This window comes from Ranitomeya variabilis, chromosome 8, assembly GCF_051348905.1.
Source record: "Ranitomeya variabilis isolate aRanVar5 chromosome 8, aRanVar5.hap1, whole genome shotgun sequence".
Taxonomy (NCBI): Eukaryota; Metazoa; Chordata; class Amphibia; order Anura; family Dendrobatidae; genus Ranitomeya; species Ranitomeya variabilis.
In genome coordinates this window covers 7,369,708-7,388,872 of record NC_135239.1, presented here as the reverse complement: position 1 = coordinate 7,388,872, position 19,165 = coordinate 7,369,708, and the positions used below count along the sequence as shown (strand labels likewise).

General features: G+C 52.5%; 1 protein-coding gene across 2 annotated transcripts in view; it reads right to left on the bottom strand.

The window, feature by feature from the left end:
• The window catches only part of MCOLN2 (mucolipin TRP cation channel 2), a 50,467-nt gene that overhangs the window by 6,887 nt on the left and 24,415 nt on the right, over window positions 1-19,165 (bottom strand). For both annotated transcript variants that reach the window (XM_077276700.1, XM_077276699.1), the window contains exons 2-11: window positions 16,705-16,864; window positions 16,214-16,387; window positions 15,496-15,646; window positions 13,479-13,557; window positions 13,304-13,400; window positions 12,933-13,032; window positions 11,660-11,772; window positions 10,438-10,587; window positions 10,113-10,214; window positions 7,898-8,020 (exon numbers count right to left, since the gene is read on the bottom strand). In XM_077276700.1, coding sequence (XP_077132815.1) covers window positions 7,898-8,020; window positions 10,113-10,214; window positions 10,438-10,587; window positions 11,660-11,772; window positions 12,933-13,032; window positions 13,304-13,400; window positions 13,479-13,557; window positions 15,496-15,646; window positions 16,214-16,387; window positions 16,705-16,864 — 1,249 coding nt within the window. The remainder of the gene's footprint in view (window positions 1-7,897; window positions 8,021-10,112; window positions 10,215-10,437; window positions 10,588-11,659; window positions 11,773-12,932; window positions 13,033-13,303; window positions 13,401-13,478; window positions 13,558-15,495; window positions 15,647-16,213; window positions 16,388-16,704; window positions 16,865-19,165) is intronic.

Sequence of the window (19,165 nt, the reverse complement as noted above, 5' to 3'; positions counted from 1 at the left end):
GTCTTCCTCGGGAGGTGGGGACGACCCTGGGTCCGGAGATGAGAAAGAGGTGGGAGGGATGGATACCTCAGTCTCTCTGAAAAGAAGAGGGGGGGCTTCATCGTCCGGAGATGAGCGGGCTAAGAAAAAGGGTGGGGGGAAGAAAAAGGCCATCTAACTTGATCACTCATGATGGCGGCACCCACCCCGTTGACTCTAGCGACCATTAATGTCGCTAGTATAAAGTCTGATGCGGCTAGATTTGCGGCCTTTGATTTTCTCACCCGATTTGAGGCTGAAATTTTGTTTTTGCAGGAGACCAGGCTTACGGATATGGGGGCCATACGCAAGGCGGAGAGCGAGTGGAGGTGCGGGTCTTCGTACTGGTCTCTTGCGGCCGAGCCGTGTAGCGGGGTGGCAGTCCTTTTTAAGACTGCATCGGTTGAATGCCGGAGAGTTATCGAGGTAGAAATGGGGAGGTGCCTGGTCTTAGACGTCTTCATGAGGGGACAGGAGCTTCGGCTCATTAACATCTATGGTCCGCAGTCAAAGTGGGACCGTAAATGTCTCTTCCTGAAGATTAAGCCCTATCTTTTTACGAGTCGGCAAGTGGTCTTTGGAGGTGACTTTAACACTGTCACAAGGCTTCGTGATAGGGGAGGCTCCATTGACCGGCTGGCTTATGATAGTAATACTCTTAATAGCATAGCTAGTGACGCTCGCCTGGTGGATGTCCACATCCGGCACACCCCAGGTCACTGTGGTTTCACCTTTTATAGAGGTAATTGTAGGTCTAGGATAGACAGGTTTTTTTTAAAGGAGGAAGCCATCTCTTCAGCAGTGTCCGTTGTTGAGGTGGAGTTCTCCGATCACTGTCTGATTTCTTTTTCTCTGAATGTTTCAGAAACCCCTCGGATGGGAAGGGGACTATGGAAGCTGAATTCGTCCCTCTTGGAAGAAGCAGAGATAAGACAATCCTTTGAGGACTTTCTTCAGAGCCAGGTACCGCTTTTGGATCTCTGTAGCGATAAGTCAGAGTGGTGGGAGATGTTCAAGGATCGGGTTGCGAGTTTCTTCCGCCAGCTCTCGAGCCTCAGGAGCCTGAGCAGGTACCGCCTGTATCAGGAACTGAGGAGGAAACTCGAACATCTCGTCTCGGCTGGAGGTGACCGTGAGGAGATCTCCAGAGTGAAGTCTTTACTCAAGAGGTGTCAGTACGATAGGCACACATCTTTGGTTTTTGAGAGGGATTTCGGGAGGTACCGCTCGCCTGACCCCTACAGAAACTGTAAGATGTCAGTGAGTTGTAAGGTGGTGACAGGTTTGGTCGACGATACGGGTTCCCTGAACAGATCCAAATCAGGGATCCTGGAGGTGATCAGATCTTTCTACTCACACCTCTTGGGGAAGAGGGATCTGGATCGGAACGTGATGTCGGCTTTCCTGGCCGAAGCCATCCCTGAGCCAGGAGATGACCCCTCGCTTCACGTTTTGACAGAACCAATCAGGGAAGAGGAAGTGCGACTGGCCATTGATGGGCTTCGGCCTAAGAAAATCGCCAGGTCCGGATGGCTTAACATCCGAGTTTTATAAGACCTTTAGGGACTCCTTGGTCCCTCTCTTGACTGAGGTGTTTAACGAGTGTCTCTCCTCGGGCGCTCTTTCCCAGTCAATGAGGCAGTCTGCCCTGATTATCCTGTCAAAGGGTAAGGACCCGTCCCGTATTGAGAATTGGCGTCCCATAGCGCTTCTCAATACGGACCGGAAGGTTCTGGCAAAGGTGCTGTTCAAACGGCTGGTGAAGTTTGCACCCCGGCTCCTTTCGGAGGCCCAGCACTGCTCTGTTCCAGGCCGCAGTACGTTTAGTGCTGTGCTCGGTGTCCGAGAGGCAGTGGAGCAGGGCAGGGCAGGGCAGGTCACTGGAAGGGGTACTTGCTGTCCTTAGACCAGGCGAAGGCTTTTGATCGGGTTAACCATGAGTACCTCTGGTCCGTCCTTCTGAGGTATGGTCTGCCTGGGGGGTTTGTAAATTGGCTAAAGATCTTGTACGCGGGGGCAGAGACTTTCCCGCTCGTGAATGGTTGGTCTGGCCGCCCTTTTGAGGTTGGGTCTGGGGTCCGCCAGGGCTGTCCATTGAGCCCGCTGTTATACGTGTTCGCGATAGATCCCCTTTTAAGGAGGATTGAGCGTGGACCGTTGGTGGGAGTCAGGATGGACCAGGTGGCCCCGGAAGCCACTCTGAGGGTGGTAGCGTATGCCGATGACGTCTCCCTTTTCGTGTCCTCGGGTGAGGAGGCGGAGTGGGTCATGTCTGAGGTTGATCGCTACTCGGAGGCTTCTGGGTCCAGAATTAATCAGGAAAAGTGTGAGAGTCTCTGGCTGGGAGGGGGAGACCCTAGTTTTGGTCTCCCGGACACTCTTCCAGAGCCCCAGGCATCAGCAAAAATCCTAGGCATCGAATTTGGCCCTGGGGACTACCCCCAGCAAAATTGGGAGGGCAGACTTAAGATCGCCGCCCAGAAGGTGGACCAATGGAAGGGTTGGTCTTTGACCCTGAGGGAAAGGGTTAGCCTGGTTAAGGGTTTTTTGCTACCCTTGTTAATATACCTGGGCAGTGTCTGCATGTTGCCAGAGCCGCTCTGGACACGGGTCTACAGCCTGTTTTTCCAGATGTTATGGGGAAATAGGCTGAACCTAGTCAAGCGGGAGGTCACATACCGCACAAGGAGACTAGGAGGGTTGGGTATGGTCAACCCAGTGGTGTTTCTAATAAACACTTTTGTCAAGACTAACATCGCCAACCTCTGGTCAGAGAGGGCTCCTCCGTGGGTATTCTCCTGCAAGGGGTGGCTTCGACCCTTCTTCCAGGAATGGGAGACAGGAGGGCAAGTGAAGGACCTGCGCACACCGCACGGGCATCTCCCGGCTTACGCTACCCCGGTTCTGAAGGTGATCCGCCGGTGGGGTCTGGGAATGTGGGAGATCAGGACCATGTCGAGGAAATTCCTTGACAGGAGGGTCCTGTTGACCCATTTCCAGAAGCCTCTGGTGCTCAAAGATTGCCCAAGTCGGGATCTGGAGGGTGGGCTGAGGTTATTGAATTCTACACGGGTCCCCTTGAAGTTTTGGGACTTGGCGTTGCTTCCATGGGAAACTGTATGTAAGGGACAACCTGAAGTGTAGGAACTCCGATGATCGGGGTTGTCCCCGTGAGGGGTGTTGCGACACGCTGGAAAGCATGGAGCACTTCCTCCTTCAGTGTCCTTTTAATACAGGGGTCTACAACAGGGTGGGTGCTTCCATAGGCTGGCCTCGGCTGGCACACCTTTCCTATGCGGAGTGGGCGTATGGGGCATTCGGATCCCTGGGTGGCCGAGATCGGGGCACTTTATTTCTAGTCAGTTTAGTCGTCAGGTTTTACACGTGGAACGCACGGTGCTTAGTGTCAACTCAGCAGAAAATCCTCCCCCGGGACGAGGTTGTTAGGAACATTCTGGGTGGCCTGGTGAAGGTGCGCTCTCTGGAGTATGACAGGCTGGGTGCAGCGAGGGCCTCTCTTCTCTGGAGAGGGTTCTCATTTAATGTACCTAGGGCTTAGATGAGCAGGTAAATGATAGGGACAGGTAGACAGCTTCAGTAGGGACAGGTAGATAGGTAGGGACAGGATAGGGACAGCCCAGGGACAGTTAGGTAGGCACGCGGTGAGTTAGGTAGGGTAGTAGGGTGAGGCAGGGAGAGACAGGGAAAGGTAGGTAGATAAATAGGGGCAGATGTCTAGACAGGTAGGGACGGCTGGTAGGGTAAGGATTGTTAGGGTAGAAGCCTGTCATCTCCGGTTTCCCGGTGGCGGGCTGGGGCTTTTCACTATCAGATTTTTGTTTTGCAGAAGTGAATTATTGATATAGGGCTTACAGGCACCAATCCTGGCTCTGGGTAAGTGTTGTATATAGAGTTATGTAGCATTGTATTGTAAGGTGATGATCCTGTGGCTTTCAGGGTTAATGCACCTGTAAGCAAGAGGTTATGAGTTACTCGGTGAGCTTATTTTTGTATTGTGTGGGTTTGGTGGTAGGTTGTTTATAGTTGTGTTTGCTGTGTAAAAAAAAAAAAAAAAAATTAAAAAATGAAATAATAATAAAAAAATATATATAAATTTAAAAAAAAAATAAAAATTTTTGTGTGATTTAGATAGATGTGTTTAAGCCAGGTGGCTATAATGTTTCTTTTTGGGCGATGGACCAGAGTTTTCTTTGTCAGGTTTGGTATGAAGTGTGTATGTGCGTGTGTATTAATAAAATGTTTCTTCTCTCCTTGGGTGAGGTAACCTGGGGAGGAGGAATCAAAAAGTGAAAAGAAGAGTAAAGGACAGAAAACAACATAAAGAAAGAAAGGAAAGATGGATGAAGCTTCTCTGAGAAAGAAGAAGGCAGTTTGTTTTCTTTTGCAGGGTTGCTTTGACTGGGGGCAGTTATGCTGGACTCGGACTTTGCTTTGGACTGGGGGGGGTAATGTTGGACTCGGACAGTTGCTTTTGCTGGGGTTTTGATTTTTGCTATTTATTGTAAGTTTTGTATTTTTATAATAAAAGAGTTCACTACATACAGATTATACAGCCATCACTAGGGGGAGCTCACTACATGCAGATTTATACAGTCACCACTAGGGGGAGCTCACTACAAACAGATTTATACAGTCACCACTAGGGGGAGCTCACTACATACAGATTTATACAGTCACCACTAGGGGGAGCTCACCACATACAGGTTTATACAGACACCACTAGAGGGCGTTCTCTACACACAGGTTTATACAGTCACCACTAGAGGGAGCTCACTGCATACAGATTTATAAAGCTGCCACTAGAGGGAGCGTCCTATATACTGATCCCACTGAAATCAGAGTGCAGTGAGCTCCCTCTAGTGGTTGCAAAAGGAAAACCAAAACTGCATGAGACTTTTCTTAAAGAGTGCCTTATATATTTATACTTAAAGGGAACATGTCACCCCAAAAATCGTACCTGAGCTAAGCCCACTGGCATCAGGGGCTTATCTCCAGCATTCTGTAATGCATTCTGTAATGCTGTAGATAAGCCCCCAATGTATCCTGAAAGATGAGAAATGTTAGATTATACTCACCCAGGGCGGTCCCGGTGCGGTCCAGTCCGATGGGCGTCGCGGTCCGGTCCAGGGCCTCCCATCTTCATACGATGACGTCCTCTTCTTGTCTTCACGCTGCGGCTCTGGCGCACTTTATCTCCCTGTTGAGGGCAGAGCAAAGTACTGCAGTGCGCAGGTGCCAGGAAAGGTCAGAGAGGCCCAGCGCCTCAACAGGACAGATCAGTGCGCCTGCGCCAGAGCCGCGGCAGGAAGACAAGAGGACGTCATCGTAAGAAGATGGGAGGCGCCGGACCGGACCGCCCCTGGGTGAGTATAATCTAACCTCTTTTTCTCCTCTTTCAGGATACATCGGGGGCTTATCTACAGCATTCCAGAATCATTACAGAATGCTGGAGATGAGCCCCTGATGCCGTGGGCTTAGCTCATATAAGATTTCTGGGGTGACAGGTTCCCTTTAAGGTTTCCTTTATAATCAGCAATTCCCGCCAAACCTCGTCCATGCTCCGGAGGTCATTCACTAGGGCCGATATCAATGCTACGCTGAGATATGGAAACCAATTACATCTCGTCTTATTTTCTCCTCTCCTTTTGTTTCTGGATCTGAAGACTGAAGACCGCGTCTCATTATTGGTTTCATATTTCTGTTAAGGAACCATTATAATCCCCTGTAATGTCCCCAAAGAGTCGACTCTTAGTGATAATCTGTGCGCTCAGCGGGTGGAAGAAATGCGCGGATCACTAAGTGTCAGGATATAGATCTGCAAGGTTTAGCGTCCCTCGTAGACATTAATTACTGCAGTAATGGACACGCGAGGAGGACGGAGGGGATGTCACCAGAATACTCGGGCTCCAGGGATAAACCCTTACAGATTTCTGTGTCTGGGGGTGAATATCGATCAGGAATCCATGTTCTTCCGTTACGTGTGCGCTGTTCTTCCCGGCTGCAGGCGCTATTCACTCTGCGAGCCGCTTCCTGCACTAATCTGCACACGGGAAGATTCGCGGAGGTTGTTCGGACGGATTCACAGTATATTGAACACTAGCAACAAATTACCGTGCAGTTAAGGAAATGGAGTTTTCAGTTGCAGATTTTCTGCAGCAGTAACAAAGATTTCGGTCACTGATAACTCGGACATTCACATGACCAGAGGCCAGACATTAAAGGGTTATTCCCACAATCACAATGTTTCACATAGAACAGTAAATCAAACCTATTGTTAATACACAGACTAAGCCCAATAGAAAGCTCCTTTCATTTTTATCCGCCCCTCGTGCATCCAGCGTTATAGGGCTAATGAGCTATTCTGCTCTTACACTGCTAACACTACATCTCCAGCAGCTCCTGCTTCTCCTCAGTGCTGCAGACCCCGCTTCTCCTCAGTGCGGCACACCCCGCTTCTCCTCAGTGCTGCACACCCCGCTTCTCCTCAGTGCAGCACACCCCGCTTCTCCTCAGTGCGGCACACCCCGCTTCTCCTCAGTGCGGCACACCCCGCTTCTCCTCAGTGCGGCACACCCCGATTCTCCTCAGTGCTGCACACCCCGATTCTCCTCAGTGCTGCACACCCCGATTCTCCTCAGTGCTGCACACCCCGATTCTCCTCAGTGCTGCACACCCCGATTCTCCTCAGTGCTGCACACCCCGCTTCTCCTCAGTGCTGCACACCCCGCTTCTCCTCAGTGCGGCACACCCCGCTTCTCCTCAGTGCGGCACACCCCGCTTCTCCTCAGTGCGGCACACCCCGCTTCTCCTCAGTGCGGCACACCCCGCTTCTCCTCAGTGCGGCACACCCCGCTTCTCCTCAGTGCGGCACACCCCGCTTCTCCTCAGTGCGGCACACCCCGCTTCTCCTCAGTGCGGCACACCCCGCTTCTCCTCAGTGCTGCACACCCCGCTTCTCCTCAGTGCTGCACACCCCACTTCTCCTCAGTGCTGCACACCCCACTTCTCAGTGCTGCACACCCCACTTCTCCTCAGTGCTGCACACCCCGCTTCTCCAGATGTGCTCCTGACCAGCCCTGACTCTCAGGCATCACCAAGCTGCTCTAGGTGTCACATTCACCCTCTGCTCTTGTACAGGGCCCTGCCTGGCCGATCTTCTGTCATCTACAGCACTATAGCTGCAGCCTGTTTTTACATTAGCTGGTTCTAGCAGAGCTCAACTCTCCTGCAATCCTCCACAATTACTAGGCAGTGCAGAGTGGAGCCGTGCTTGATGCCTGCTGCAGGCAGATCAGTGATGTGAAACCACAAATAATCCTCTGCCATATTGCACTGTCTTATGCATCAGCATCTCCCCTATGGATGAGAACATGCATCTGAGCAGACCGAGGATCATCTTACAGTACGTGGTTCCTGCAATCAGGAAAAACCCCTTTAAGGCAATGATTTCCTATTTTAGAAAACCACTCTTCCCTGGCTGAAGTTTGATTTAAAAAACATGGAACGTTTGTTTATTCACCCTCCCCCGGTCCAGCTCAGAGTCTCCACTGCTGCTCCCAGTTTCCATTATTGTCTGCAGCGCTGACAAAATGTCATTGCTGCAGCCAATCAGTGAGCTCAGCAGCTCTGAGTGACTTGTGCTGTCTATTAGGGCAGTGCCGCCGAGCTCACCGTTTGGCTGAAACAATGTTCACATGATGTTATTGTCTGCAGCACTGAGAACAGTGGCTGGACCTGGGGAGAATGCTTCTTAAAGCAAACTGGAGGTCTTCTGAAACCGGAAAACCCCTTTAATGACAAAACGCTTGGAGATTTCCAGCTGCAATTGAAGAGAAGTGTGAGTACAGGGCCGCGCTACCTTCTCGTGGTAAGGTCCGAGCACGATCCAGCCGCAGAACGTGTAGCCGAGGTAGATCATCCCTGCGCAGCAGCAGAACCTCAGCACTTTGGGGAGAGACGCCTGCATGGTCAAGATCAGAACCTAGAAGACAGACGGAGGGCCGCTCAGGATTTATTCATTTCTGCAAAGTAATAGATGATCACTGGCTCAGAAATCACAAAGAATGAAGATCGGAGTTTCCATTCATCTTCAAAACAGTTTGTTCTTTCTCCCCAGAAAGATCGGGGGCTCAGGTTCATGACCGCAGTGGAAGACTAGTGGTGCAATACCAGTCACAGCCATGAAGAAGAGTGGCGCTGTTTCTGCAGAAGAAAAAACAAGACACAGAAGTCTTCTCTTATATCTCAGATATCAGATGTTGGTGGGTAAGTCTAAGTCCACCCGTTAATTAGACCACACCTTAAAGGGGTATTCCCACCTGGGAAATTCGTGGATAGGACATGCACTAAATGTCCAACCACTGTGACCTGCACATTGAGCTCGAGAACGGGGCCCCATCGTGCTGCCCGAAGTGGACAAGTGGTCGTGCATGTGCTGCGTTCTTTGAAATGTTAAGAGTTTCTGTAAAAATAAATTAAGAAGGCAGCGCAGAAACGACCCCTTGTTCAGTCCCGGCAACACGACCATCTCCCGCATCCCCCGCCCAGTCCTGGCGGTACGACCATCTTCCCCATCCGCCGCCCAGTCCTGGCAGCACGACCATCTCCCCTATCCCACGCCCAGTCCTGGGGGCACGACCATCTCCCCCATCCCCCGCCCAGTCCTGGCGGTACGACCATCTCCCCCATCCCCGCCCAGTCCTGGCGTTACGACCATCTCCCCCATCCCCCGCCCAGTCCTGGTGGCACGACCATCTCCCCTATCCCACGCCCAGTACTGGGGGCACGACCATCTCCCCCATCCCCCGCCCAGTCCTGGCGTTACGACCATCTCCCCCATCCCCCGCCCAGTCCTGACGGCACGACCATCTCCCCTATCCCACGCCCAGTCCTGGGGGCACGACCATCTCCCCCATCCCCCGCCCAGTCCTGGCGTTACGACCATCTCCCCCATCCCCCGCCCAGTCCTGGTGGCACGACCATCTCCCCCATCCCCCGCCCAGTCCTGGTGGCACGACCATCTCCCCCATCCCAAGCCCAGTCCTGGGGGCACGACCATCTCCCCCATCCCCCGCCCAGTCCTGGCGTTACGACCATCTCCCCTATTCCCACGCCCAGTCCTGGCGGCACGACCATCCCTCCCATCCCCCGCCCAGTCCTGGCGGCACGATCATCCCTCCCATCCCCCGCCCAGTCCTGGTGGCGTTTGACAGAGCCCAGAAATGCCATAACTGTCCCAGATGTGAGAACCCAAATCTCATGTTAAATAGGAATAGTCGGGAAGACTGTGGGAAGTGAGTGAGCTCGTAATTATTTCTTCCATCTTGTTCCGATCTCCTGCTTTGAGATATTTTCAGCCATGTTACTGCTCATTGCCTAGGAGACCGGCCACCACTGCTGTCTTGTAGAGGTGGCCGAACATATGCACTGAGGCCGGCAGGGATCTCCAGAGTATGCGCCCCAGCCCCTGATCTCGGCCACCTTTCTCCCACCCCTTCATTTCTGTAGATTGGCTCTTGGGCTCATGCAATGGTTGTTCTACAGCACTGCACACATCCCTCTCGGCTCTTGATCAGACACCTCTTCCCCCTCCCCGTTGGATGCGCTGCCACTTCACCATAGCCAGTATTTAGGATCCCGGCTCATCTGATGTGTTAGAGGCCGTCCTTACACAGCACCATTGGGAGCAGAGCAGGAATCAGGAGGGTGACGAGTGGTGGGTGACGAGTGGTGGGTGACGAGTGGTGGGTGACGAGTGGTGGGTGACGAGTGGTGGGTGACGAGTGGTGGGTGACGAGTGGTGGGTGACGAGTGGTGAATGGTGGGTGACGAGTGGTGGATGGTGAGTGGTAAGTGGGGGATGGTGAGTGGTAAGTGGGGGATGGTGGGTGACGAGTGGTGGATGGTGGGCTCGTGCTGGGATACTCCTTTAATGTAACGTATGGTTGTAGACATCCGATAATTGGGGATCGCTGCAGACGTGTGGCGCCCCGGCAGCCTTCTCCCTAGTGCTGCAGACGGGGGGCTTCGTCGGCCCTCTACATTTGGGTCACGGTCCCGTCTTTTACACTTACGTTATACTTCTGGAAATATCCCAGATATCGGATGACGCCGACCCAGACCAGTAACGTGGACGTGCCGAGGAGGAGGCTGCACACATCGTAAGACGTCAGGTTCTGCAATCAAAGAGGGAGCGCAGAATTAGTACACCCAGAGATAAACCCCGCAGATAAAGGGGCAGGCAATATGGTGAAGTCACTTAAAGGGGCATGCCACTCAGACAAAAGGCGAATCCTGCCAAATTCAGCCCTTCTTACACCAGTCACATCAGTCCCCCTTAATGACACGTCTGCCCCATAAATCCTGTAGAACGCCAGATACCCCTTACTGGAGCGATACCTTAGCTTTTATCTCCATCTTCATCACAGATCCGATAATCGTCATCAAATCACTGATAATGACCATGACGTACCAGCCGTTCACAAACTCCCAGCGATCAGCGGAGCTCACGTGGTGATTGTATTTATTCAGGAAAAACCGTACAAATCTCTGCAAGAAAGAAGGACACGTCAGTGCGAGGCACGCTGCCCCCAAGTGGAGGAGGGGAGAATTGTAAAATTACATAAAACGTGAGGACCTAAAAAACTGCAATGTGGAGACGTCCTCCAAAATCACAGAACATTACACATCAGCCCCTGATGCACAGGAACAGAGGCTGCGTCAGTGACATGAATGCAAACGAGTGAGGGGAACATTGCACCAGGGGCTCCTCTACCGATGTAGGACTATGGGGTGACAGCAGTCAGGGGGTCCTCGCCACAGCCAAGCCGGATCATGGGGGTTTCAGCTCACTCTGGGCAGAGACGTGTGCGTGTCGGGTACGGCAGATGGGCCTCCTACATGTGGCCCATATTCCCGACTCTTGGGGTCAGTTACAGAGGGAGAGTCCAGTAGAGTGTGCCACACCAGGATCGGTCACCGACGGGTGGTGGTTTCAGTAACTGACCCAGGAGGGGAGATCAGTCACACGTACAGAGGCCTGCTCCCGGGTCTCAGGAAGGCAGTGCTTAGAGATGGAGCCATATGAATGAACTTAGCACCTGAGAGCAGTCGCCAAGAGTGACCGCCACCTGAAGGTCCTGCCGACCGATGGAGAGTGCGAGACTGCCCAGATGAGGGGAGAAGGGAGAGCGACGGTGTCTGCGAGACGATGAAGAAAGTCCCCGAGCGTGGGTCTGACTCAGAGAAGTCCAGGGATGGTGTGAGGCCAAGCTAGGGAACGTGTCAGAGGTCACAGACGGTACTATATACACATATACTTTGTAAACGCGGAATGACGTATGGAGGTTCTGTAGCAGATTTTGTGCTTCCTCCATCTGAGGAATTTCCATGATTAGGGCCAAACTAAAGAGGCCCTCACAGGACAGAGTGTGGCCGTACGGCTCTTCAAACATCAGGACTCTCACAATCTCTTTACGGGGGCTGTACCCAAAAGGAGAACAGAGGGGCCCGTGCCCCTGGCCCACAGCTAATAGGGGTCACCAGAAATGCAGGTGATCGCGGGCGGCCGTGTTACGTATGTGTACCCAACAGACAGCAGGGCGGGCGACGATTCACTCACCCTCAGCAGCTTTATGGCCAGAACGATGGACCTGGAGCAGAGGATGAGAGACGTCAGACACGTCAGGATCACAAACGCATCGAAGACCAAGATGTAATGAGTGTTCTTCTGAACTGCGAAGAAACACAAGAGTCTCAGCACGCAGAAATAAGAAGGGGCGAAGCAAAACCTCGTGTGCCGCCATTAATCCCAGAGACACGCGGCACTGAAACATTTCTGCCTGGAGCGACCTTTCGAGTCAGGAAACTTTTCCATCCCAAAATTTCTTTTCACAAAGTCGTAATGAGGCACAACTTTCATTTTACTCTGTAAATGGCGAATCGCACCACGAAATGTGTCACCCGGCCATAGCTGCCCCAGTCCCGGCCCAAAAGCAGGCGCCCCAGTCTGTTGGTTGTGTTCTGTCAGAGAACCAGGACTTAAAGGCCCCAATTTTGCCCGCACCAGCACTGATCAGCATGCCATGGGCTGTAGCTGTCACATTTTGTTACCTCCAGGGTTCTGAAGATGAGAAGGGTCACGGCCACCATTGGCCACCAAGGCTAAATTCACGGGTACACGGTGCTCTACTGGGTTTTCATCTGAATCCCTGAAGACAATGGAACCAGACAGGTCCCCGGACAAAACCATGCAGGGTACTGGGGCAGAGTTAGTTTCGCCTCCTTTCTGGTAGAGGACAATTTTTATTTATTTATTTATTTTTAATTACATAGCCCACCATGCCATCGTGCCTGCCATTTCTCGGAGATTTAGATGAAAAGCCAAGCGCAGTGTTCGGCGCGGAGCACTATGTAAATGTAAGCTAGTCCGTATGGAGGTCCTCACATCAGAGCCGGCACAAAGCTTCAGATTCATTGGGATTTTTCCTTTTCTACACTGAAAATTGTGACGTCACCGGCATTTGTGCAACGGAATAAGCGTCTGGGAGAAAAACCGCAGCTTGTTTGTACGGAGCAGAAAAATGCTGTATAATACGTCGTCCCCATTTGTCGGGTCCTGTAACCCAGGAACTTCACCCCGAGAAGCAGCAGGTGGGGAATAAAAGCCCCTTTCCCCTCAGTGATGGAGTCCGAGTGCCGCTACCTACAGTACATGGCCGACATTACCCAGACCGCGTCCCCATCGGTGGTGTGAACTACAACCTGCGGAGTCCATTGTCGGCCATTAATGTCTAACCTACAATTATTACATCTGCACAAGTGAAAAGATGTAAAAACCACAGAACAAAGTAAACGTGGACCGGTACGACACGTGCCGGGTTCTGGTGACTTACTGGAGCCAGATATCTGCCAGTCCTTACAGTCCTGAATGGTGGCATCACTCTCAAAGAAAATCTTCACTTTGCCGCTGTGCGCCTGATTATTGAACGTGATCTGGAAACAGAAGATTCATCCGATCCAATAACCGCATCGAAGACCCGAGATAAAACCATCACACGTCTTATATTTATAAGACAACACAGATAAATCAGGATTGTTCCCGGCGCGGCCGGACGAAGGCGAGAGATCTGTGTGACAGTGATGGCTCCATCCTCATGGGGCGAGCTTAGCGCCGCAGACTCCGGAGCCCATAATCTCCCCACAACTAATCATCATCAGAACATAAAATGCCGCCGAGCAGCCGGCGTAACACTGCGTTATTTGCCTTATTGTGGAACACGTAGCAGTCGGGCAGCTCTCGAACTCGGATCGTTTGTAGGTCGATTCCTTTCAGCCTAAAGGAAATTTCAACCTTAAGAAGCCTGAAAAATAAGAGCAAAAACCACAATAAGACGTAGGAATGAGATGTTACATCATCTCCGGCCCCAACAAAAGGTTACCTGTAAAACTCCAGATTGAAGAAAGAGGAATTTATGGCGCGGTCCCGGGGCGGCAGCTCCGGCTCCAGGTGTAAACACTCTAAAAACACAAGAGCTCCTCAGTCCCTGGAGTACAGCAGCCGCGCTCCCACAGGCGGCGCACTCCCACAGGCGGCGCACTCCCACAGGCGGCGCACTCCCACAGGCGGCGCCCGAGACGCTGCCCGACAGCCACTCGGACCATGAACCCACACACTACCCAGAGATGAAAAATCACCAGATCAGTGCACCAGCTGTCCGTCAGGGCCGGACCCAGTTATATCTACCACGTCCCATGATGGCGAGGATTATTCGGCATTGGCTCCAGCAGGGCACAACCAATCCCCACCGTCACATTGCTGCCCCCAAAACTCAGGTTTTCCCCCATTTGAAGCTAATAGGACCCAATCTCAAACAGGGACCCAACAACTACCAGCCTTCAATATTGTTCTTCTGATAAGGGAGACGGCCATTGTGACCTCACCCCCACTACGCCCCATAGGCTCCAGGTACGATTTCTGCCCCTGCACCCATTAGTATTCAAGCTGGACAGATCATCTAACTCCATGGGAGGGTAAGGAAGCAGGGCACTCCAGTGACTGTCAGCATGGGGGTGTGAAAGACTCCCTCCATAGGGGGCGCACAAGAGCTGGATAAAGGCCACCGAGCGCGGTGGTCATTATTACTTCAGTGCTGGTAGTAAGAATAGTGAGTGTCTGCCATTACTAAGCCTTAGGGTGGCTCATGTCGGGATTACACTACTGTAACTGTAAAGAAGCCTGTCATATTGATGATAAAACATCCACAATGCCCTGGTCTAACATTGTCCGCCTCCTGTTGCCTCCAGCTCAAAAATATCTCCAGAATCAGCCGTTTCCTCAACCGTCAATCTACTAAAATGCTTGTGCATGCCCTCATCATCTCCCGCCTTGACTACTGCAACATCCTTTTCTGTGGCCTCCCTGCTAACACCCTTGCACCTCTCCAGTCCATCCTTAACTCTGCTGCCCGACTAATTCCTCTCTCTCCTCGCTATTCCTCCACTTCCCTCCTCTGCAAATCTCTTCACTGGCTCCCATCCCCTCAGCGTATCCAGTTCAAACTACTAATACTGACCTACAAAGCCATCCATAACCTGTCTCCTCCATATATCTCTGACCTAATCTCCATATATCTTCCCTCACGTAATCTCCGGTCCTCCCGAGACCTCCTTCTCGCCTCCACACTATTCGCTCCTCATCCAATCGCCTCCAAGACTTCTCCCGAATATCCCCCATCCTCTGGAATTCTCTGCCTCAACACGTCCGACTATCAACCACATTCGGATCCTTCAGACGGAACCTGAAAACCCATCTCTTCAGGAAAGCCTACAGCCTGCACTGACCTCGCTGCCTCCTCATCACTACTGAAGCTACCGCCTCACCAACACCAGAGCTACCGCCTCACCAACACCGGAGCTACCGCCTCACCAACACCAGAGCTACCGCCTCACCAACACCAGAGCTACCGCCTCACCAACACCAGAGCTACCGCCTCACCAACACCAGAGCTACCGCCTCACCAACACCAGAGCTACCGCCTCACCAACACCAGAGCTACCACCTCACCAACACCGGAGCTATCGCCTCACCAACACCGGAGCTACCACCTCACCAACACCGGAGCTACCACCTTACCAACACCGGAGCTACCACCTTACCAACACCGGAGCTCCTGCAACCCCCAACCTACTGTCTCCTTCCCCATAATCCTGTAGAATGTAAGCCCCCAAGGGCAGGGTCCTCGCCCCTCTGTATCAGTCTGTCATTGTTACTTTACTGTAAGTGATATCTGTAACTTGTATGTAACCCCTTCTCATGTACAGACCATGGAATCAATGGTGCTATAGAAATTATTAATAATAATAACAACAACGGAGATCACGTCTGGGCGCATTGCTGCAGCAGATCAGGAAAGTCATCTCAACTCCCTTCATCACTAGGGTGAAACCTGTCACTACCTGTTTCCACAGTAGGGTCCACGTAGAAGGTGTCGTTGGACGGGTGTATGACGCCCCGGTGGTAATGCTGTTTGCAGATCTTCAGACCTTTTCTTTTTTCTTCATTTTCATAGCTGACTGTACCAAGCGACAGGTTTCCGATCTGGCGGTACTAAAGAAAAAGGCAGGAATGGATGAGACTTCCCGCTAATTGCACTGAGCTGTCGATTAACACCAGAGATTCTCCACCCGATTAATGGAACAACCTGGATAATATTGTAGGCTGATGAGGAAAAGCGAATATGTGCCAATTTAGTTCAACACTTTTTTTTTTTTTTTTTTTAATTTGTCACACTAAAAGATAAAAACCCCACAAAACTAAAGACACGGAAATGCCGGCTGTGTCAGAGCGGAGTCCCCCAGACTGGATGCTGCGGCTGCTCTGACAACAGTCTGTCCCAGGGTTGTCAGCAGATCCAGAGCGTCCGCTCTGCCTCAGGTCTCCCACTATAGGCAGCGGTCAGTCGCTGTGACCCCAGAGATTGGCTGGAATCTGTTTAGTCCCCCTGCAGCGCCACCACAGGGTAAATGCAGTATTACACAAATCAGTAAGTGCCGAGTCCTCCAGAGCGGGAAACGCCCTCCGACTGCTCACAAATGGGGGTCCGGTACAGGAGAGCCCCTCGGTTACCCCACGAGATCAGACACGGAGTATACGGGGGTCGGACCACATTCTCACCTGGTCGATCACATAGAAGATGCTGTCATACAGGTCCCTCTGGGTGTAGACCGTGCGGCTGTAGTCATCCTCATCAACGCCGGTGTAACCCTTAAGAAACAGGTGCTTGAACGCCATCGTGTTCTCCTCCTTGAAGGACACGACCAGCTGATTGCTCAACCCGAAGAGAACGAGCTGAAAGACAATGGGGTCCGGAACCGATCAGACGGGCGCTCCGTACAACCGCTTAGATGCCACCGTCACTGCAGCACATAAGGGGTTAGATGGCCAGGACTGAGGCAGGTTCTGACAACAGCCGATACCTGCTGATGATGGGGCAGACCAAGCGCCAACATGTCCAGTCGCTCATCAAGACCCTCCCGGGCAGTATACAGATGGTGCAAGAAAGGGTTAAAGAGGAAGGGGCACAAGAAGTCACAGACACCACCATGAAGGCAAGATGGCAGGACACCTCCGTGTGGCCACCAGGACCCGACTACACGGCCACGTACCTGCGTGGTCACCATGACGATCTTCAGGACCTGGAGGGCGAGTTTCCATGGGATCTGCCTCCGCGCTCGGTACTTGTCACAGGGACTCATGAAATAAAACTGCAGATCTTCGCGCAGCTTTACGCCTTCTCGCTCCACCTCCGACTCCACGGCGCCTCCTCTAGGCAGAAGCAGAAGAAACGTAAGCCGCCATGATTATCCCCAGGCAAGAGGAACACACTGCGCAACTACACTGGGCACTATGGTGACGCCAGAAGGTGCCATTAACCCACCAGGGACACTGGCATCACCATCATACCAGTAACCTCCCCCCTCACCACCAGGGACACTGGCGTCACCATCATACCTGTAACCTCCCCCCTCACCACCAGGGACACTGGCATCACCATCATACCTGTAACCTCCCCCCTCACCACCAGGGACACTGGCGTCACCATCATACCTGTAACCTCCCCCTCACCACCAGGGACACTGGCATCACCATCGTACCAGTAACCTCCCCCCTCACCACCAGGGACACTGGCGTCACCATCATACCAGTAACCTCCCCCCCTCACCACCAGGGACACTGGCATCACCATCATACCAGTAACCTCCCCCCCTCACCACCAGGGACACTGGCATCACCATCATACCAGTAACCTCCCCCCCTCACCACCAGGGACACTGGCGTCACCATCATACCAGTAACCTCCCCCCTCACCACCAGGGAAAATGGCGTCACCATCATACCAGTAACCTCCCCCCTCACCACCAGGGAAAATGGCGTCACCATCGTACTAGTAACCTCCCCCCCTCACCACCAGGGACACTGGCATCACCATCATACCTGTAACCTCCCCCCTCACCACCAGGGACACTGGCATCACCATCGTACAATTAACCTCCCCCCTCACCACCAGGGATACTGGCATCACCATCGTACAATTAACCTCTCCCCTCACCACCAGGGACACTGGCATCACCATCGTACAATTAACCTCCCCCCCCCCCCTCACCACCAGGAACACTGGCATCACCATCATACCAGTAACCTCCCCCCTCACCACCAGGGACACTGGCATCACCATCATACCTGTAACCTCCCCCTCACCACCAGGGACACTGGCATCACCATCATACCTGTAACCTCCCCCCCTCACCACCAGGGACACTGGCATCACCATCATACCAGTAACCTCCCCCTCACCACCAGGGACACTGGGATCACCATCATACCAGTAACCTCCCCCCTCACCACCAGGGACACTGGCATCCCCATCATACCAGTAACCTCCCCCCTCACCACCAGGGACACTAGCGTCACCATCATACCAGTAACCTCCCCCCTCACCACCAGGGACACTAGCGTCACCATCATACCTGTAACCTCCCCCTCACCACCAGGGACACTGGCATCACCATCGTACTAGTAACCTCCCCCCTCACCACCAGGGACACTAGCGTCACCATGGTACTGTTACCCCCCACACCAGGGACACTGGCATCCCCATCATACCAGTAACCTCCCCCCTCACCACCAGGGACACTAGCGTCACCATCATACCTGTAACCTCCCCCTCACCACCAGGGACACTAGCATCACCATCGTACTAGTAACCTCCCCCCTCACCACCAGGGACACTAGCGTCACCATCGTACCAGTAACCTCCCCCCTCACCACCAGGGACACTAGCGTCACTATCGTACCAGTAACCTCCCCCCTCACCACCAGGGACACTAGCGTCACCATCGTACCAGTAACCTCCCCCCTCACCACCAGGGACACTAGCGTCACCATGGTACTGTTACCCCCCACACCAGGGACACTGGCATCACCATCGTACAATTAACCCCCTCACCACCAGGGACAATAGACAGCTTGCATCCTGCACTGACCCAGAAAACATTTCCAATTACTAAAAATATCTGGACTATGGAAGCTGTGCAGATGTTGTCGGGGTGTGGAGACCTTTGCATTCTATGGTCTCCGATGCTGGAGGTCAGAGATCCCCTTTAATATAAACCTCCCCCCCGCACACACGACCTTAATAACTTGGCCACAAAGTCTGAATATAAATGTTTTCCATAATGTCTGAAGTCAGGCGAAGGAGTACATGACCGGTCAGGAATAATACAGACATTCTGGAATCTTCCATATGACGGCAGAAGAAAAGTCTGTTCCCAATTTACAGACCGGGCAGTTTCTCTATAGAGGGTCTCACAGTTGGGGGCCGGACTGTGACATTTTTTGTCCACAGAATTCTATCTGCTTCTAGACCATGGTCTCTGCAGGCCGGGGGTCTCCTGCGACTGGAGGCTGAACTGAGAAAAGTGACGGAGAAAGCAGAGGCCGGACCCCATAATCCTTCTATATTATTTCTAAATACTCTTTTTCGGTGATTGCTTTGTATCTCCGTTCATACTGCACCCACACACACAGATGATGCACCATTTGAAAGGTAAACTTGCCCCCTTCAGC